The sequence below is a fragment of the Scyliorhinus torazame genome, chromosome 7, assembly GCF_047496885.1.
Source record: "Scyliorhinus torazame isolate Kashiwa2021f chromosome 7, sScyTor2.1, whole genome shotgun sequence".
Classification (NCBI taxonomy): Eukaryota; Metazoa; Chordata; class Chondrichthyes; order Carcharhiniformes; family Scyliorhinidae; genus Scyliorhinus; species Scyliorhinus torazame.
This window is the reverse complement of record NC_092713.1, coordinates 130,685,613-130,706,508: the sequence shown is the minus strand read 5'-3', so window position 1 is coordinate 130,706,508 and position 20,896 is coordinate 130,685,613. Positions and strand designations below refer to the sequence as shown.

The 20,896-nt window shown below is 49.2% G+C and overlaps 1 protein-coding gene across 1 annotated transcript in view; it reads left to right on the top strand.

Moving 5' to 3' along the window:
• Positions 1-20,896, top strand: part of cdc73 (cell division cycle 73, Paf1/RNA polymerase II complex component, homolog (S. cerevisiae)) — a 523,455-nt gene that overhangs the window by 145,273 nt on the left and 357,286 nt on the right. Inside the window, exon 10 of the mRNA XM_072511480.1 lies at positions 17,966-18,030. Within this exon, the coding sequence (XP_072367581.1) occupies positions 17,966-18,030 (65 nt within the window). The remainder of the gene's footprint in view (positions 1-17,965; positions 18,031-20,896) is intronic.

The window sequence follows — 20,896 nt, the reverse complement described above, 5'->3', positions numbered from 1 at the left end:
TACATACCATTGAGATATTGGCGGCCCAGTAGTACTCACTTAGGCTCGGTAGTGCCAGCCCCCCCCTATCCCTACTACGCTGCAAAAATCCCTTCCTCACTCTCGGGGTCTTCCCGGCCCACACAAAACTCATGATACTCTTCTCAATCCTTTTGAAAAAAGCCTTCGTGATCACCACCGGGAGGCACTGAAACACAAAGAGGAATCTCGGGAGGACCACCATTTTAACCGCCTGCACCCTCCCTGCCAGTGACAGGGATACCATGTCCCATCTCTTGAAGTCCTCCTCCATCTGTTTCACCAACCGCGTTAAATTTAACCTATGCAATGTACCCCAATTCTTGGCTATCTGGATCCCCAAGTAGCGAAAGTCCCTTGTTACCTTCCTCAGCGGTAAGTCCTCTATTTCTCTGCTCTGCTGCCCTGGATGCACCACAAACAACTCACTTTTCCCCATGTTCAGTTTATATCCTGAAAATTCTCCAAACTCCCCAAGTATCCGCATTATCTCTGGCATCCCTCCGCCGGGTCCGCCACATACAACAACAAATCGTCCGCATACAGAGATACCCGGTGTTCTTCTCCTCCCCTGAGTACTCCCCTCCACTTCCTGGAACCCCTCAATGCTATTGCCAGGGGCTCAATCGCCAGTGCAAACAATAATGGGGACAGAGGACATCCCTGCCTCGTCCCTCTATGGAGCCGAAAATACGCAGACCCCCGTCCATTCGTGACCACGTTCGCCATCGGGGCCCTATACAGCAGCTGTACCCATCTGATACACTCATCTCCAAAGCCAAATCTCCTCAACACCTCCCACAAATAATCCCACTCCACTCTATCAAATGCTTTCTCGGCATCCATCGCCACCACTATCTCCGCTTCCCCCTCTGGTGGGGGCATCATCATTACCCCTAGCAGCCTCCGTATATTCGTATTCAGCTGTCTTCCCTTCACAAACCCAGTTTGGTCCTCATGTACCACCCCCGGGACACAATCCTCTATCATCATTGCCATTACCTTGGCCAGAATCTTAGCGTCTACGTTCAGGAGGGAAATAGGCCTATAGGACCCGCATTGCAGCGGGTCTTTTTCCTTCTTTAGGAGAAGCGATATCGTTGCCTCTGACATAGTCGGGGGCAGCTGTCCCCTTTCCCTCGCCTCATTAAAGGTTCTCATCAGTAGCGGGGTGAGCAAGTCCACATATTTCCTGTAAAATTCAACTGGGATTCCATCCGGTCCCGGGGCCTTCCCCGCCTGCATGCTCCTAATTCCTTTCACTACTTCCTCCATTTCGATCTGTGCTCCCAGTCCCACCCTCTCCTGCTCCTCCACCTTAGGTAATTCCAGCTGGTCCAGAAAACACATCATTCTCTCCTTCCCATCCGGGGGCTGAGCTTCATATAATCTTTCATAGAATGCCTTGAACACTCCATTCACTCTCTCCGCTCCCCGCTCCATCTCTCCCTCCTCATCCCTCACTCCCCCTATTTCCCTCGCTGCTCCCCTTTTCCTCAATTGGTGGGCCAGCAACCTGCTCGCCTTCTCCCCATATTCGTACTGTACACCCTGTGCCTTCCTCCACTGTGCCTCTGCAGTACCCGTTGTCAGCAAATCAAATTCTACGTGTAGCCTTTGCCTTTCCCTGTACAGTCCCTCCTCCGGTGCTTCCGCATATTGCCTGTCCACCCTCAGAAGTTCTTGCAGCAACCGCTCCCGTTCCCTACTTTCCTGCTTTCCTTTATGTGCCCTGATTGATATCAGCTCCCCTCTAACCACTGCCTTCAGCGCCTCCCAGACCACTCCCACCTGGACCTCCCCATTATCATTGAGTTCCAAGTACTTTTCAATACACCCCCTCACCCTTAGACACACACCCTCATTCGCCATTAGTCCCATGTCCATTCTCCAGGGTGGACGCCGTTCTTTTTCCTCCCCTATCTCCAAGTCCACCCAGTGTGGAGCGTGATCCGAAATAGCTATAGCCGTATACTCCGTCCCCCTCACCTTCGGGATCAACGCCCTTCCCAAAACAAAAAAGTCTATTCGCGAATAAACTTTGTGGACATAGGAGAAAAACAAAAACTCCTTACTCCTAGGTCTGCTAAATCTCCATGGGTCTACTCCTCCCATCTGCTCCATAAAGTATTTAAGCACCTTGGCTGTTGCCGGCCTCCTTCCAGTCCTGGAACTCGATCTGTCCAGCCCTGGTTCCTGCACCGTCCTACTGAAACTTCTACCACCTGGCCGGGCTCATTCCCCAATACCAGGTCCAGTACCGCCCCTTCCCTAGTTGGACTGTCTACATAATGTTTTAAGAAGCCCTCCTGGATGCTCCTTACAAACTCTGCCCCGTCTAAGCCCCTGGCACTAAGTGAGTCCCAGTCAATATTGGGGAAGTTGAAGTCTCCCATCACCACAACCCTGTTGTTTTTACTCTTTTCCATAATCTGTCTACCTATCTGCTCCTCTATCTCCCGCTGGCTGTTGGGAGGCCTGTAGTAAACCCCCAACATTGTGACTGCACCCTTCTTATTCCTGATCTCTACCCATATAGCCTCACTGCCCTCTGAGGTGTCCTCCCGCAGTACAGCTGTAATATTCTCCCGAACCAGTAGCGCAACTCCGTCTCCCCTTTTACATCCCCCTCTATCCCGCCTGAAACATCTAAATCCTGGAACGTTTAGCTGCCAATCCTGCCCTTCCCTCAACCAGGTCTCTGTAATGGCAACAACATCATAGTTCCAAGTACTAATCCAAGCTCGAAGTTCATCTGTCTTACCCGTAATACTTCTTGCATTAAAACATATGCACTTCAGGCCACCAGACCCGCTGTGTTCAGCAACTTCTCCCTGTCTGCTCTGCCTCAGAGCCACACTGTCCCTATTCCCTAGTTCTCCCTCAATGCTCTCACCTTCTGACCTATTGCTCCCGTGCCCACCCCCCTGCCATACTAGTTTAAACCCTCCCTTGTGACACTAGCAAACCTCACGGCCAGGATATTTATGCCTCTCCAGTTTAGACTCTCATTATCTGGACACCTCAAGATTCCATTTCAGAAAGATTTGCAAAGGGGTTACCATGATGGGAGTCAGACTCGTATCTGGCACCATCTCCCGGGTGCCAAACTCTTTCATGGAGTTTGCGTGCTAACGCGGCGTGTGCCGATGCGGGGTCCATTTTGTCATTTCTCATCAAGCGTCAGCAATTGTCACGGTGCCTGTGCTTCATTGTCCGTAGGGAGATTGTCAGGGGGGTGTCGCTATCTTCGGGTGCGGGTCAGGTACCGGAGTGGGCAGATAAATTGTTTCAAAGGGCCTGAGTGTATCGTCGTCGGGGTGTTTGGGCCTGTAGTGGCTGGGGCCTGGTTCGAGGGATCTTTGTTCGGGTCTCTCAGGGGTTTTGGTAGTGCTGTCGCTGTAGCCGAATCAAGCGTCGGGGTGAAATTTGATCCTGGGGGCGTGGTCAAGGTCTTGTCTGTGGACGTGCTGCTGTTGCTGAAGGAGGGGGAACTTGGGATGTCAGTGGTCGGGTCCTCATTGTCTGCCATCGCCAATGAGAGATGGTGCGAGTGGCTGCACTGCGTTCCATAATCCTTAAGCTGGTTTACATGGAACCACCCTGATTTTGTGTTTGGAAACGTGATTTTATAAACCGAGGGGCTTGCTTTGTCTGAAATTGAATCCTGCAAATTTAGGGGAGAGGAACGATCTAGGGTTGTACAAGTTGATCATTACTTGCTGTCCGACTGTATACTCCGTCGGGTGTACTGTTTTATCAAAGCAGGCCTTACTCTGCTTTCGTTTAGAGCCTAGTCGAACAGCTGCAGCGAGCTGTGCTGCTTTAATATTTTCTACCATGTGCTGGACTGCTTTCTCATGGGTCAGGGTGGTGACTGCGGGGCTGGCCAAATCAAGTCCGAATAAGTATTCGGTACCCCTCATGGATCGTCCGGTCATGAGGGCATGGGGAGTATATCCTGTAGAGCTCGACACAGTGTTCCTAATATACATCGGTGCGAATGGGAGCACCGTGTCCCATGTTGTATTGTGCTGCTGCACCATTTTCCTAAAGGTGGCTTTTAGCCTACGGTTCATGCGCCCCACTATGCCGCTGGATTGAGGTGATAGGCAATGTGGAACTTTTGTTTCATTCCAAATATTGTCATAACATTTTTCATGACTCTGTCCGCAAAGTGGCGACTCTACACTATGGGGGAGTCCCCATCTTGTAAAAATCTGTTCTGTTAAGACCTTTGCGGTGGTTGTGGCTGTGTTTGTTCTCAATGGGAACGCTTCAACCCATTTCGTAAATGTGTCTATTACTGCTAACACATACTTGTAACCATTTTTGCAGGGGGGAAGGGGGCCAATATAATCTAATTGGAGGTTTGTCCACGGGCCATTTACAGGGCGGGTGTGTTGGAGCTGGGCTTTTCTCGCATACCTATTGGGGTTGTTTTGAGCACAAATTAAACAATTCTCAACGTAGTGAGACACGTTGGTTTTCAACTCGGGCCACCAGCAGAGGGGTGTGAGGTGGGCAAGGGTGGATTCAATTCCTTGGTGTCCATGTCTGTCATGGAACTTGCAAATTATCTTGTTCCTGTTCTGGGTGGGGACTCCATAAACTTCATCTTTTAAAACGATTCCCTCATGGACCGTCAAAGAATTTCTAAACGTTTCATAGGGAGCTGGGAAGTTTCCTTTTAAAATCTCCTTTAATGATGCATCTTCTTTTTGTGCCTGGGCTAGGTCTTGGATGAGACCTGAAATGCTAAAAGTGGCCAAGTTGTGAGCCTGCCTTCACTAGGGCGTCAGCTTTCACATTACCGGGTGGGGAGGAGCGATGGTGACTTCTACTTTGATGATGCCGTATTGTCTGCCTTTAGCTGTCTGAAGGATATGTTTGAGTAGTGGGGCTGAGGGTAGAGCTTTTCCATCCGCAGAAATAAATCCTCTTGATTCCCACAGGTAGGAATTCCGTAAGGCTGTTGCAGACGTACAAACTGTCCCCATATATGTTTGCAGGGGTCGGGAATGAATCGGGATGCTGGACAATGTAAGCAATGGCCGCTAACTCGGCTGCCTGCGAACCCAAGTGTCCAGGCAACTTTAAAGCTATCTCTTCTAAAGCGTGTCCCTGCGCGTCCTCTACATAAATGCTACAGCCTGTTATCCTTTTTCCCTCGAGGACTGTGGAGGATCCGTCTACATAAATTCCTTTTTAAAAAAAATATTTTTTTAATTAAAGTTTTGCAAAGTTTTTCATAATAAATAGTAATAATCCTAACACAGCAAAATAGAGTGAACATTAACATAGTGCAAAAAGAGAATATATAATCGCAATTGACTAGACGTGACCCCACGCGCCTCAGTCTTCCCACACGCTCCCAACGGGGCACTCGCCCCCACTCCCCTACGGGTCGCTGCTGCTGCTGACGTTTTAATTTTCCCTGAGAACCCATCGGACGGTATTATGCCCCCGCTCAAAAGCAGCAGCTCTGTGCACTTGGCAAAATTATTTACACACATAGGCATCTGTTCGTGGTGCTGTCGTCCCTTGCTTCTCCCAGACGGAGTTCGCTGCCGTTATTGTCTCGTTCCGCTTCTGCGCACTTCCGCTTCTGCGGCCCTCCCGCTTTGCCTCCCCCCTCCCTGGTTCACCTCCATTGTTCCGTCTCTTCCCTCTACCCCCCCCCCCAAGGCAAGGGCGTCCGCCCTCCCCAGGAATAGACCTGGCTGGTCTGAAATCCCGAAGACTGCCACTTTCGGGCATGGCTCCACCCTCACCCCCACCACCTTGGACATTGCCTCGATGAAGGCTGTCCAGTACACCACAAGTCTGGGGCAGGACCAGAACATGTGGGCGTGGTTGGCTGGGCCTCCTTGGCACCACTCACATCTGTCCTCCACCTCCGGGAATAACCTACTCATACGGGTTCTTGTTAAGTGGGCTCTATGTACCACTTTTAGTTGCGTCAGGCTGAACCTTGCGCACGTGGAGGTGGAGTTGACCCTATGCAGTGCTTCGCTCCAGAGTCCCCACCCTATTTCGATCCCCAGGTCCTCCTCCCACTTCATACTTGTTGCGTCCAATATGGTGTAGGCCCCTTCTACCATGTCACTACAGTTTCCTTTATCTAGTATGCTTGCGTCCAGTAACTCTTCCAGTAGTGTCTGTCGTGGTGGTTGTGGGTATGTCCCTGTCTCCTTTCGTAGGAAGTTTTTTAGTTGCAGATACCTTAGCTCGTTCCCCCTGGCTAGCTGGAATGTCTCTGTCAGTTCGCCCAGTGTTGCGATCCTGCCGTCCGTGTATAGGTCCCTGACTGTCAGTGTCCCTCCGTCCTGTCCCCACCTTTTGAAGGTGGCGTCAGTCAGCGCTGGCGTGAACCTGTGGTTGTTGCAGATGGGAGCTGTACCCGATATCCTGGTCAGGCCAAATTGTTGCCGTAGTTGGTTCCAGGACTGGAGGGTGGCTATTACCACCGGGCTGCTGGAGTGTTTTTTGGGTGAGGATGGGGATGAGAGTGCCACCGTGGCGAGGGCCCGTAGGGAGGTCTCCATGCAGGAGGCCTCTTCCGCGCGCACCCACTCGGCTTCTGGCTCCTTGATCCATCCCCTTATTTGCTCGGCCATCGCCGCCCAGTGGTAAAGTTGTAGGTTTGGGAGGGCAAGCCCCCCCTGGATTTTGTTTTTTGTAACCCCCCCCCCCCCCCCCCCCCCCCCCCCCCGCCCTCAAACGAACGCCATGATTAGTTTGTCTAGTGCTTTGAAAAAGGCCTTGGGGATGTAGATCAGGATGGATCTGAATAGGAAGAGGTACCTGGGCAGCAGGTTCATTTTGATCGTCTGGACTCTCCCCGCGAGGGAGAGTGGGAGTGTGTTCCATCTTTGCAGGTCCTTTTTTACTTCCTCTGTCAGACTTGTGAGGTTCCATTTGTGGATCCCTTTCCAGTCATGGGCTATTTGGATCCCCAGGTAGCGGAATTTGTGTCGGGCTTGTTTAAACGGCAGTCCAGTTAGGGCTGCCCCACCTACTTGTGGGTGTACCGGGAAGATCTCGCTTTTGCTCATGTTGAGTTTGTAGCCCGAGAAGGCGCCAAACTCTTTTCAGGAGCGCGATGATTCCGACCATGCTGCTTTGTGGGTCCGAGATGTAGAGGAGCAGGTCATCTGCATAGAGTGAGACTCTGTGCTCTCTGCCTCCCCCTTCGGATCCCCCTCCAGCTTTCTGCTGCTCTGAGCGCGTTTGCTAGTGGTTCGATCGCTAGAGCAAACAGCAGCGGGGACAGTGGGCATCCCTGCCTGGTGCCCCGTGCAGCGGGAAGTATCGGGGGATGGTATTGTTGGTCCGTACACTCGCCATGGGAGCGTTGTGTAGGAGCTTTACCCAGGAGGTGAACCCAGTTCCAAACCCTAACCGCTCCAGTACCTCTGAGGTATTTCCATTTGACTCTGTCGAAGGCCTTTTCTGCATCTAGGGAGACGATCACCTCTGGTGTTCTCTCCCTGGAGGGGGTCATTATCACGTTCAGCAGGCGCCTGATGTTCGAGGTAAGCTGTCTACCTTTGACAAAGCCCGTCTGGTCCTCTGCGACCACCTCTGGCACGCAGTCTTCTAACCTTTTGGCTAGGATTTTGGCCAGTATTTTGGCGTCTGCATTCAGCAGTGGAATGAGTCTGTATGACCCACATTCCGTTGGGTCTTTGTCTTTCTTAGGTATCAGTGAGATTGAGGCCTGTGCTAGCGTGGGCGGCAGTGTGCCCCTCGCTAACGAGTCTGTAAACATCTTCCGCAGGTGCGGGGCCAGTGCTGTCGCAAATGTTTTGTAGAAGTCCGCCAGGAACCCGTTGCGTCCCGGCGCCATCCCCGCCTGCATGGAGCTAATGCTGTCCATCATCTCTCCCAGTGCTAGTGGTGCTTCCAAGCCCCATTTTTTTGCCCTCCCCCACAACTGGAATGTCCAGTCCATCAAGGAACCGTTTCATCCCAGACTCCCCAATTGGGGGCTCTGAGGTGTACAACCCTTGGTAGAAGGCCATGAAGATTTTGTTGATCTTTTCTGGTTCTGTTTCTAGCGTGCCTCTGGTATCGCTGATTTGTGCAATTTCTCTGGTGGCTGCCTGCTTTCTTAGCTGGTGTGCCAACAGGCGGCTGGCTTTGTCTCCGTGTTCGTATAGGTTCCCACGTGCCTGGCGGAGTTGGTGCACTGCTTTCCTGGCGGAGAGCAGGTCAAAGTTCCTTTGTAGCTCTTTCCTGTCCGCCAGCAGCTCTATGGTCGGGGCCTCGGAGTATTTACGGTCTACCCCCAGTATGGAGTCGACCAGCTGCTGCCTCGCCACCCTTTCCTCCCTCTGCGCTTTGAAAGCGATGATTTCCCCTCTTAGTACGGCCTTTAGTGCTTCCCAGAACGTGGAGGGTGAGACCCCCCAGTTCTGGTTGTTCTGTGTACTCTGCAATGGCCCGTGATAACTTTTTGTTGAAGGCCTTGTCTGCTAGTAGGGCGACGTCCAGCTTCCATGTGGGGCGTTGGGACCTGCCCGTCTCTAGCCTCATGTCCTCCCCCCCCCATGATTAGTCGATGCGTTGCTATGTCAGGGCTTTCTGCCATGGTTTCTTGATGAAGCTCGTGTCGTCCCAGTTGGGTGCGTACACGTTAACTAGTACTACCGGTGCCCCATCCAGGGCCCCGCTAACCATGATATACCGTCCCCCTGGGTCCGTAACCGTCTTTGTCGCCCTAAACATCGTACTCTTGCCGATCAATATCGCCACCTCCCTGGCCCTTGTTCCATAGCAGGAATGGTAGGTTTGTCCCGGTCCTGCTCTCTCCGGTGTGTCTCTTGGAGGAACGCTATGTCGGCCCTCATATTTCTTAGGTGGGTGAGGACTTTGGATCTCTTCACTGGGCTGTTGAGTCCCCTTACATTCCAGGTGACTATCCTAGTGGGGGGGCTTCTGCTCCCTCGCACCTGTGGGATTAACCATACTTACCTGGTGGACGGCCCCTGCCCTCCGGGGCTTCCCTTTGTTAGGGGGCCGTACAGGATGGCTGCTGTCACTACTCTCTACATGCGGTCGGGTCCTTGCGCTCCAGGGTTTCCCTTTGTCCCGGGCGTACCCGACATGACCGCCCACTGTGCGTCCGCCATGCGGGTAGTCCCCTGCACTCTGGGGTCTCCCGTTGCCCAGAGACCGTACTGGGTGGGTGCTTGCAGCGATTCCTTGTTTCGAGCCCTTGGTTGTGGCACTTTGTAGCCCAATTCCTTTTCTAGCCTTGTTTGTCCCTCCTTCCCTGTGTCGCGCCTCCCCGGTCTCTCCTTCCCTGTGCGCCCCCCCCGGTCCCAGTCTCTCCCCTTTTCCCCCTCTCCCTTGTACCCCTCCTTTGTCCCTCTTTCCCCTGTTCCTGTCCCAGTTTGCTCTCCCGTCTCTGTTGAGTGGTCCCCCTTCACCTCCAGCCTGGCGCCTTCCCCCCCTGTTGGGGGCACGCTGCGGCCCTGCTTTGTTGCATGCCCCCGGCGCTAGCTTTCCCGCTAGTACGGTGGCCCCCCTCTCGGGAGTTACTGTCTCGCTTCTCCCCTGCCCGGCCTCTACGGTTTTCTGCCCGCTCTTCCCCTATCCTACCCTGCACTCCTCTTGCTTGCTCGCCCTTCTCCGCTACTCTCGTTCCCCCGTGCTGGGGCCTGGCCTCACACCTGAAGCGGTCCCTCGGGCAGTGGTCTGTTCTTAGTTCAGGGTGCACTCTCCCTGACGGGGGGGGGGGGGGGGGGGTGCCTGCCGTTGCCCCCCCCCCCTTGGCGTGTTGTTGCTCCCTGCCAGGGGCCCCTCATTTCTACCTTCGCTGGTGGTTTTCCAGCCCATGTTCCTCGACAAACTTGTTTGCTTCGGCAGAGGCTGTAAAGAAGTATTCTCTTTCTTGGTATGTGACCCAGAGTTTCACTGGGTACAGCATACCAAAACGCACGTTGCTCTTGTGAAGAGCTGCTTTCGCTCTATTAAACTCTGCCCGTCTCCTGGCTGGGTCTGTCCCAATGTCCTCGTAAATTCTAATGGCATGTCCTTCCCATTTGCAGGTTCTGTTTTTCCTGGCCCAGCGTAGGATTGTTTCCCTATCTTGGTACCGGTGCAGTTTAGCTATAATTGCTCTCGGGTGTTCCCCTGCTTTGGGCTTCGGGCGCAGCGACCGGTATGCTCTGTCCATTTCTGGTGGGCTGGGAAAGGTTTTCTTCCCCACTAAGTTGCCCAGCATCTCGGCCACGTATGCCGTGGGGTTTCTACCCTCGATCCCCTCTGGTAAGCCCACGACATTTCGCCTCCTCGAGCGTTTTCCTGCCCTTCAGGCTTCCCTGTGTTGTGCCCAGTCTTGCCACCTCCCTCTCCAGGGCTGTAATCCGGTCGCTCACGTCAGTCGCTGCTTTCTCTAGCTCCTTGATGGTTGCCTCTTGGGCTTCCAGTTTCTTCCCTTGGGCGCCCAATTTCTCCTCTGCTCTGCCAGGGCCTGCTGCACCTCCGCCAGGGCCTTGGCCATTGCTGCCTGCACTGCAGCCTCTATTTCTGCCCTAGCCTCTGCCTTGTTTACCTGCTGATGTTCCCTCAGCGCATCGGCAAAGGCTGCCTTCCAGTTCCAGCTCCCCCCTGGCCCCAGGGGAGACTGCACCTGTCTGCCCAGCTCTTTTTGATGCGGCCATACTGTCGTCTGAACTGGCTTGCCCATTGCCCCGTCTGCCTTTGGTGCCCCTTCTCCCTCTGCTTTGGCTCCCTTCTGGCCTTTCTCCCCCCCCCCCCCCCCCCCCAACCTTTTATTTATTTATTTATTTACTACCCCCCCCCCCCCCCCCCCCCCCTCCCTTTTTCTTCTCCCCTCCCTTCTCTCCTTTACCACTTTATTTTTCCCTCTTTTATAAAATTCTACTCAGGTGAACTTGTTTTGGGTGAGAACAAGAAAAGTGCAAAAATAATGTATTTTTTATTTTAAAATTTTAAAAAAAGTTTTAAAGTTTTCTTTGCAGAGTTTTGTTTTTGCAAAAGTTCTTTTTTCCTTCCTTTTCCCTCACTCACCCAGGTCGAGAGAGAGAGAGCGAGTGGCTTCTGGTCTTGAGTCCCTCTTTGTTCCTGTCTCGTGGTGGTCGCCGCCGGGGAGGGGAGGGGGGATCGGTCGAACGGTCCACGCTTCGTTCCCCGCTGCTCGGTCCGGGCCGCCGCTCGTCGCACCCTGCGCTCTCCTGCTGGGCGGAGGGGGGGGTCGGTCGCTCCTCCGTTCCTGCCTCCCTGCAGGTTTGGCCCCCGCTTCGGTCCTGGCCACCACTTGTCCTGCCCTGTGCTCTGCTGCCGTGCGTGGGTGGGGGTGGGGGGGGGGTGGGGGGGGGGGTGCCGCCGGATCGCTCCTCTCCCCACTGCAATGATGACCCCACTGCAATCTGTGTACATAAATTCTTAGGGCTTTGTCTGTGGGCCGGGGTCCGATACCTGTCTTTCTTGGTACCGACTTTGGAACAAAGGGTCCTGTGGTGTGTTGTGGGGCTATGATCTCACACTCATGTCGGGCCCCTGAATAATGCAAGTTATCGGCCAGAAACATATGCGTTTTGGTCCGTTTTACCGTGATGTCGCGTCCCTGTCGGAGTAGGGTCCATCGCGCTGCTCGAATTCGCCTTACTGTGCTATCTTTTAGTCTGCCGTCCAATAAAAGTTGGGGTGTGCTTGGTCAAAATGGTTACTGGGTTGAGTCCGGTTATGTACGAGAAGTACTGTATCCCCCAGAAAACTGCTAATAGGTGCCTCTTGCAGGCTGAAAATCCTTGTTCGACTGGATCTAAGACTCACGAGGTGTAAGCCACGGGTCCCAGACGATCGTGCCTTTCCTGCAGGAGTACGGCCGAAAGGGTGCGATCTGTGGTTGCTATCTCTATCGCGTATGGGGATTGGGGATCGGGGGCTTGCAAAGCGGGGTGTGTGCTCGGGGTGCGTTTCAATGCACCCACTGCATCCATGTGCTGTGGAAGCCATTTCCATGATGCCTTTTTCTTTAGTAAATCAGAGTGTGGTGCTGCCTTCGTGGCGAATCCGTCGATATGGTTCCGAAAATAGCCAACCAGTCCTAAAAATGACCGGAGGCTGTAACGTTTTGGGGCAAGGGCAAATTTACGGTGGAATCAATCCGTTTGAGTTCTATTTCACGCTTCCCATGCGTGTTGACTGTACCTAAATACGTGACCTTTTCCTGAAGAATTTGGGCTTTCTTGGGGTTAATCGTTGTAAGGAGTTCCAATAATTCTGAAAGAAGCGAGATGTGCTCTTCCTTGGTGTCAGTCTGTAGGAGCAAGTCGTCCACATACTGAACAAGGCATTCAGGGTGGGAAAATTTAGATAATCCGTTTGCCAATTGTCTGTGGAAAATGGAGGGGGAGTTGTGGAAGCCTTATGGAAGCCACGTCCACGTGTACTGCTGTCCCTGGAAGGTGAACGCAAATTTATACTGGCATGCTTTGTCCAGTGGAATGGACCAAAAGCCATTACTGATGTCTAACACCGAAAAAAAATTCCGACTGGAGTCCCTGTCTGAACATGGTCTCAGGACTTGTGGCATCGGTGGGGGCTGCTAGGGGAGTTATTTTGTTCAATTCGCTGTAGTTGATGGTCAGTCGCCATGATCCATCGGGTTTTCTTACGGGCCAAATCGGGGCATTATTTGTCGATGCAATGGGTCGAATCACGCCTTGCATCAATAAGCTTTGAATTACCGTGGCTATCTCTCCCTCGGCTTGCTGGGGGAAGCCATACTGTTTCTGGGGCTTGGGATCAGGACCTGTAATGTTTACAACACCTGGGATTTTACCGCAGTTGTGCTTGTGCTGGGCAAATGCTGTCTTATCTCTTTTCAAGACCTCTCTAACTGCTTTGTCTATGGTAATGGTTTGTGGATCAAACCAATACTCTCCTCCTGGGCTGATTCTATGGGCATAACCTCCTACTGTGAGCGTGGCGGGGGCTCTTGCTGCTCTAGCCACTTTCCAGATGCATCGGTTAACTGGGTCAAATGAGAGGTTGTGTACACTCATGAAATCGATAACTAGAATATGTTCTGCTGCCTGGGGCAAGTCTACTAAAACAACTGAATGTTTTGTCCTAATATTATCGAGCTGTACGTCTACAGGGGCTGTGATGTGTCCCTGCTGGAGGTGACCTGTAAAGCCACTAAGGGTAATGGTATCCGTAGTGGGCCATACCTTTTTCTGGAACATGATGGAAGGGTTTAACGTGGTTCGGGACCCTCCTGTGTCCCAAAGGAACTCTACAGGGTGTCCCCGGACTGTGCCTGCGACTACCGGTCTTCCGGGCTTATCCCAAAGGGCATCGCAGACCCAAGTTGGGGAGCCCGAACACCGTCAATCAGTGCCACTCGTGGCCGAATTATCTGGTCGGGTGCTAACGCTGTGAATGGGTCGGGAATTGTTTCTGGGGGGGGGGGGGGGGGGTGCGTTTGGGTGGTGATTCCTTTGCTGCTTCGGGGGGCTTGACATTCTCGGGCGTAATGTCCTTTCTGTCCGCAATTATAGCATTCCTGTGTCTTGGGGTGCTGCGCTGTACCTCTGCCTTCATTTACCCATGCAGGGTCTTGGTGGGCCTTTACTGGGTTCATGATGACGTCTACTCTGTCAGGTTCTGTCTTTTTCTGTACCGACTGTTCCCAAGCTCTGGACAATCGTTTCAGAACCCACACTTCATTGTGCGCTGGGTCTGAGAGGTCATAATTGGTGCAAGCCTTCTGTTCTGCCTCTGTGGCGTGGGACATTAACGCTCGGGTCCATTTGGCCGTATTGTCTGCTGATAAATGGGCGCGGGCTAACTCGCCGAATACCGCAGTGAAATGGATCCAAAGACGTCCAGCAAACGCTGTTGGATGCTCTCCCTTTTTCTGCCTGCACCGGTTGAGTCCTTCTACCGGATCTCCTCTGTTATAGCCTATGGCGTCTAAGATGGCCATTTTCATTTCTTGGAGGCTACCTCCTCCTACATTTTGTGGGTCAGGAAGGACTGAACTTACTAAGAGGTGTAAGCACATAACTATGAGGTTAACCTGCTCCGGCTCTTCCAAACCATACGTGAGGGTTTGTTGTTTTACTAACTCGAAAAAGTGATGTGGGTCCGATGTGGGGTGGAACGTATCTATCTTCTCTCGGGCGTCTTGTAACTGGGTGATCGATAATGGGGTGGTGTACACTAAATCGGGTTGGTCTTCCGTGGCCACCCTGCGCTGTGTGGTGATGGGGTTCATTGGGTTGGGTGCTGCCTGTGCAGTCGCTGGTGCGGATGCCTTTGCCTTCGGGGCCTGGGAGGCTCTATTTTGATTTTCTTTCTCGTTTACGTACCGTTGGGCTGTTTCACTGAGTTCCTGCCAATCGGGGCCGTCTTCCTGGTCTAGCTGTGGCCAAAGGTATGTCTAAACCCATTCTGAAACGATAGCAGGGATTGCAACCTTGCAATTTGCTGCCTGCATTTGGCATGGTCTACCGAACTCTGCCTCTGTTCCGTGGTGGAACTGTGGAGTGCTCGGAGGGCTGCTTTTAAATCATCGCATTGCTTCTTTAGGATCTGCACCTGATTCCCTCTCTCTTCTCTTACCAGTACAGCACGCTGTGTGTCCTGGTAGGCCTTATCATATTGGATTTGGAAGCTGCTAAGGTGGGCGAGACAGGATTGATGTGCCCTCTTGACATCATCCATTTCCTTGTCCTTCACTGCTAACTGCTCCCAGAGCTGTACATTTAATTTCTCGCATTCACTTAAATCTCCCTCTTTACTTATCTCTTTCTCCTCTAGCTGCTTGCGGAGCGTCTTCACAAACTCCTCTGTGCCTCGCAATTGTGCCAGACAGGATACGATTGCCATCGGCTTACGAACCTTAGACACACTTTTCTTATGGATCTCGGTCAGGCTGTCCCACCAAGTCTGTCCTATGCTGCCAGGACCTGTCTCTTAATTCGCGCAAAACTCAGACCACAGGGGTCATCCTTTCCCCTTTAGATACTTCCTGATCTCTTCTTCCCATACGGGACACTGTTCTGATCTATTGGTCGCTGCGACCTCGGGCTCTTGAGGATGCATAAGGCATTCCATTGCCTTCATGGCCATCCCTACAAATACTCTTCATTTGTGTTTTGAGAAGGCTACGGTGTCGAGAATAAAAAGGTATTTTGCCGTATTTTGCAACTGGGGCCCTGTAAGATAGAGAGAAGCTTTTTAGTTTTAGTTGAGCTAGTTTATTGACAGTTGCAGAAAGGACTTTTGGAGTGAACATGTCTCAACACGGCCAGCAGAAAGAAGGGATCGAATGGGAGCTGTAAAGAAGCAGTCTTCCTAAAGTACAAATTATAGTCCAGATAACCAAGGAGCTGGGACAGAAGAAAAGTTTAAAATGACTGAAGTTAAGTCAACAGAGACAAAGGTATTGGTCAAAAGAATTCAAGGAAGTGTTCTATTTTAAAGAGACGTTTGCAGTAACCAGGTTTTTAAAAATATATTTAGAGTACCCAATTTTTTTTTCCCAATTAAGGGACAATTTAATGTGGTCAATCCACCTACCTTGCACATCTTTGGGTTGTGGGGGTGACACCCATGCAGATAAGGGGAGAATGTGCAAACTCCACACGGATAGTGACCCGGGGCTGAATTGAACCCAAGTCCTCGGTACTGTGGGGCAGCAGTGCTAACCACGGCGTCATCATGCTGCCCTCACAGTAACCAGGTTTAAACTTTGGGGGCAGCACGGTAGCCTTGTGGATAGCACAATTGCTTCTCAGCTCCAGGGTCCCAGGTTCGATTCCGGCTTGGGTCACTGTCTGTGCGGAGTCTGCACATCCTCCCCGTGTGTGCGTGGGTTTCCTCCGCGTGCTCCGGTTTCCTCCCACAGTCCAAAGATGTGCAGGTTAGGTGGATCGGCCATGCTAAATTGCACTTAGTGTCCAAAATTGCCCTTAGTGTTGGGTGGGGTTGCTGGGTTATGGGGATAGGGTGGCGGTGTTGACCTTGGGTAGGGTGCTCTTTCCAAGAGCCGGTGCGGACTCGATGGGCCGAATGGCCTCCTTCTGCACTGTAAATTCTATGTAAAAAAAAAAACCTGAAACTGGCTTAAACTTTATAGCTAGCAGGGTGTATGCTCAAAGAACAAAGAGCAACCAAAACCCAACCCTCTTAAATAAACTTCCTCAGGGGACCATATACTCCTCATTCCGGAGACATGACCCTGACAACCATAGCTCCCTCAATCCCAGGCATATGACAGATACAAACTACAATTCCTCTCAAATCAACCTCTCCCAACCGTCCCTATTAAAGTCCCAAATAAATCCATTTAATCAAGTCCAAGTGCCTGCTCCTTGACAAAAGCCTCTGCTTTCAACCAAAAAGTAACTCTCAACCTCGCCGGGTACAACACTCCGAACCTGACTCCATTCATGAATAGTGTTGACTTTGCCTTATTAAATGCCGCACGCCGCTTTACCAACTCCACTCTTGACAACTCTAACCTTATGATGCTTTCTTCCCACCTCGAATCCTGATTCACTTTGGCACGTTGAAGAACCCACTCCCTTTCCTGGAAATTGTGGAATCCAATAATCACGCCCTTGGCGGCTCCTTTATTCGAGGCTTCTGCCGGAGTACTCGGTGGGCCTGATCCAACTCTGGAGGAGTCAATCGCCCGTCCCCCTCCGTACCTTTACCCCAAAGACCTTGGCAAACATCTGAGAAAAGTACTTAGTCGGCTCTGGGACCTCCATCTCCTCCGGCAACCCCACGATTTTGAGATTCTTTTGAGCTGCGTTTCCATTCTGGGATCTTTCCGTCCAATTATAACATCAACTGGGATCGTAACACCATTAATAGCTGAGATAGATTTTGGTCTGTCGTGATACTTAGCAATATGGGGAGTTGGCATTATTTGAACGAAAAATGTGATGCATCATCTTGATGCTTACATGCATATTTTCATTTGAGCAACATAATAGAATTTCAGCTGTAGAGATGCGAGACAGTACAACTGGGTTGTTACATTACTCTGCCTGTACAATTAATCAGACAGGTTTACAGCACTGGCTTTTCAAATAAATTCAGTGGTTGATGCTTTTGTTTTGAGATTCTCCCTGCAAAAATGTTTTCTTCATGCTGCTGATCATTCATGACTAAAATGGTGTTGTCTTTATTGGATATTTTTGTGTTTGTCTGGAGAATTATTTTTGATTGCCTTCGGATTTTCTCCTTATCCATGCAATTTGTTTGCATTAGTCTGCTTTTGAGCAATTTGAGGAGTACTTGAGTAATTCAGCTTGGGCTTTTTTTGGTTGGTCTTTGTATATAATACTGTTGTAACGTAATGAACAAGAACGAATTGGAAAATTTCCAACTGCAACAGTAAGGTCTTGTATGGTGAATTCAACATGTAGTTGAACTGTGCAAACCAGAATGTTGCAGTTTGAATTCAACTCTTCTGTGTGTAGGCTGATCTCAAGTGGAATGGTGGCGCAGTGATTCAATTGACCTCCATGCTATGATGTTAAGTAGGGGCATCCCAGTAGGAATTCATACGTTTGTTTGCTGTTCATGTTGTTCAGTTCTCTGCCTTGTCTTTAAATATATGTTGATTTCATGTGATTGAGAATGACGTCAGGGGAAACCTTGTTTATACGGGCAGATCTGTAGCTATGTATTTATTGCACACTGCTCATTATTTGTATTGACACTATTTTGTCTGTTCTCTTTTTTTTGCGTTCTGTCCTGATTAGTGCAATTTCCTATCCACATACGATGTGCTTCTGGATAAATGAACTGTAAGGTGATCCTGTTTTGTATTGATTTATCTGCTAAAGCTGTGCGTGGTGATGAGCTGTTAAATTTGCTGAATATTTGTAAAGTTGTACTACTGTATTATAAATATATAACAAATATTTTCCATTTCTTTTTGCAGAGACGGAAGGCTTCAAGATTGATACAATGGGCACCTACCATGGTATGACACTGAAGTCTGTAACGGTAAGTGGTGTTTCCCATTATTATGGATGGAAATTGAGCAAATTTTTAGGATTTAAAATGCAAACTTGCAAATGTATTTATTGTGGTCAGATGAAATAAACTGGGCGAAGAGAAATAGCAAATTGCTATTTTAAGAATTCATTCATTCAGTGGATGTATGTGTTGCTGGCAAAACCAGCATTTGTTGCCCATTCCCAAATTGTCAATCTGGTGGCATAATTTCGACCATAATCAATGCTAGGTTTTTATTCTAAACATTATTGAAAAATTACATTTTTATTTCTTTTTTCAAAATAAATTTGGAGTACCCAATTATTTTTTTCCATTTAAGGGGCAATTTAGTGTGTCAATCCACCTAGCCTGCACATATTTTGGGTTGTGGTTGTGAGACCCACGCAAACACTGGGAGAATGTGCAAATTCCACATGGACAGTGACCTGGGGCCAGGATCTAACCCGGGTCCTTAGCGCTGTGAGGCAGCAGTGCTAACCATTGTGCCACTGTGCTGCCCGTCACATTTTTATTCATATTTTAAGCAATTGAAATAAGATCCTTGATTAGGTTGATTCCATTCTTTCTCTGAAAGGCTGGGCTACTAAGGGGCTGGTTTAGCACAGGGCTAAATCGCTGACTTTGAAAGCAGACCAAGGCAGGCCAGTAGCACGGTTCAATTCCCGTACCAGCCTCCCCGAACCGGCGCCGGAATGTGGCGACTAGGGGCTTTTCACAGTAACTTCATTTGAAGCCTACTTGTGACAATAAGCGATTTTCATTTCACTTTTAAAATAAAAACGTATTTCTTTGAGGGAAATGCTACTGTTTCTCTGCAGTTAATTTTTAAAAATGGATTAATTTTGCATGCTTCCTTGGGTAAGTAATTGCATCCCATTGCCATGCCTTTTACTCTTACTTTCCACAACTCTGGGGTAACTGAGTTAAGTTGCAGTTATTTATGTGGGAAATGGAGTCCATGGACGCCGAAATAGGAGGTCATAAATAAACATGTGAAATAAACATTGGTAAGTTAGACAAATAGCAGTACAATATTACATTTTATAATTTATATTAACGGTTTTGGTTACACAGCTCCAGTACCACATGACAATTTTCAGTCTTAAGTGATAGCAGTATGAAAATTAGGATAAATGCAAGAAACGTATGATACATGGTTGATTTCTCTGGGGCCAGAGCTATGAATTTTGCAGTCTCACTGTTGGTGAGGGAATAATCTGCCAAGAAGATATTGAATGACATAGCGAATGGTATAAATGAATCAAAATGTTTAAACTGAATAAGATCAATAATGACTAGGTACATGGACATAGTTGGATGCAGTTTGAGGGCAGGTCTTAAATTTATTATTTTTGTTGATTGCTTAATATATATACAAGTGTGCGATGAAGGCAGAATTACTGTAATCAATAATATTTTGTCCAGTAAATCATCTGATCGAGTATTTCAAAGGTACTGTGGTGCATCATTTTTCAAATAATAGTAGTATATTGTTTAATATTAGTCCCTGAAAAGCTAGGATGTAGAAATGCAGTTTTTAATTATCCCTTGAATTAATTTTTAAAGTAGATTTCCGGCAAAAGTATAGACTTCTGTACTTGCCAAGGTTTGCTGCTACTGACTTTCTAATTTATATGGTTTTCACTGACGTATTTTGTTTTCTCTGGACAGCAGATCATGTTGTTGAGTTGTGATCATGTTGGACACTGTTTTTCTGTCTGATATTAAACCACCACATTTCATGTGTGACTTGTCGGCTGACGCATAGACGACAGTGCCACAACTTGATCTTGCCAGTCACTAATCACATGTGTTTCATCTGTCAATTGTGTTCTAAAAGCATTATATAGAAGATGCCCAGTCTTAGGGGACTGATCTACAATTATGCTGTTTCTTCTTTCTTTCTTTTACAACTACAGAAGGATTTTTCAATTAGTTCGCCATAGCCTCTGAACAGAGAAACCCTGTCAGTCTCATTGTGATTATGTTGCTGGAAGCATGAGTGAAACTAAAGAAGCTTCCTGTGGCATGTTTGATCAACACTGAGTTTCTTTGTTCACACTGCAACCAGATGCTCAAGGGGGAAAGGGATCCAGTCTTTCTAGCAGAGCCAGTAAAATGATGGTATGGATAGTTTTCTTGAATTCCATAACTGGCCATTTTGGTTGATATTCTCCAAACACAGAACTGGCGAATCTCAATTTATATAAATGGACCAAGTGACATATCCGTTTATCAGAAAGTAAGTGTAGCATTAGTTTCTGGGAAAGTCTTCAGAATAATTTTGAGTGAATGGTCGAAGGCCACTAATTCAGGGAATTGTTTAACTTTCTAGATTGCACTTGACTTTATTCTTAGATTTTCAAAAGGTTTTAAAAGATTCGCTTTGAGAATAAATCACTGAAGTAAAAGTTCATGAATAGTTAGTTTAAAGTTAAGAAGCAGGTAGCTCGTTATGTAAATGTTTTCCAGTTGATAATTTATGAATAGGACCCTGAGTTGACTTTGGGTTATTGCTACTTTTAATATTTATTAGTGACCTTGAAGATGTTATAAACTCTCCAGATCTGCATATGACTTAAAGGGGTACAGAGCAACTAATGAGGAACCACAAGTATTTTCAGAGGACTTTTTTTGGTAACTAGGCTAATGATGAAGAATGTAGCTTTTTTCTAATTAACGGGTAATTTATTGTGGCCAACCCACCTACCCTGCACATCTTTAGGTTGTGGGGGTGAGAATATAGTTTCTAGAATGTACAGTATGGTGACACAGTAGTTAGCACTGATGCTGGAAAGATGTTATTTATCAAGTGATACTAAAGTGAACAATGAAGAAAACCAAGTATAGTATG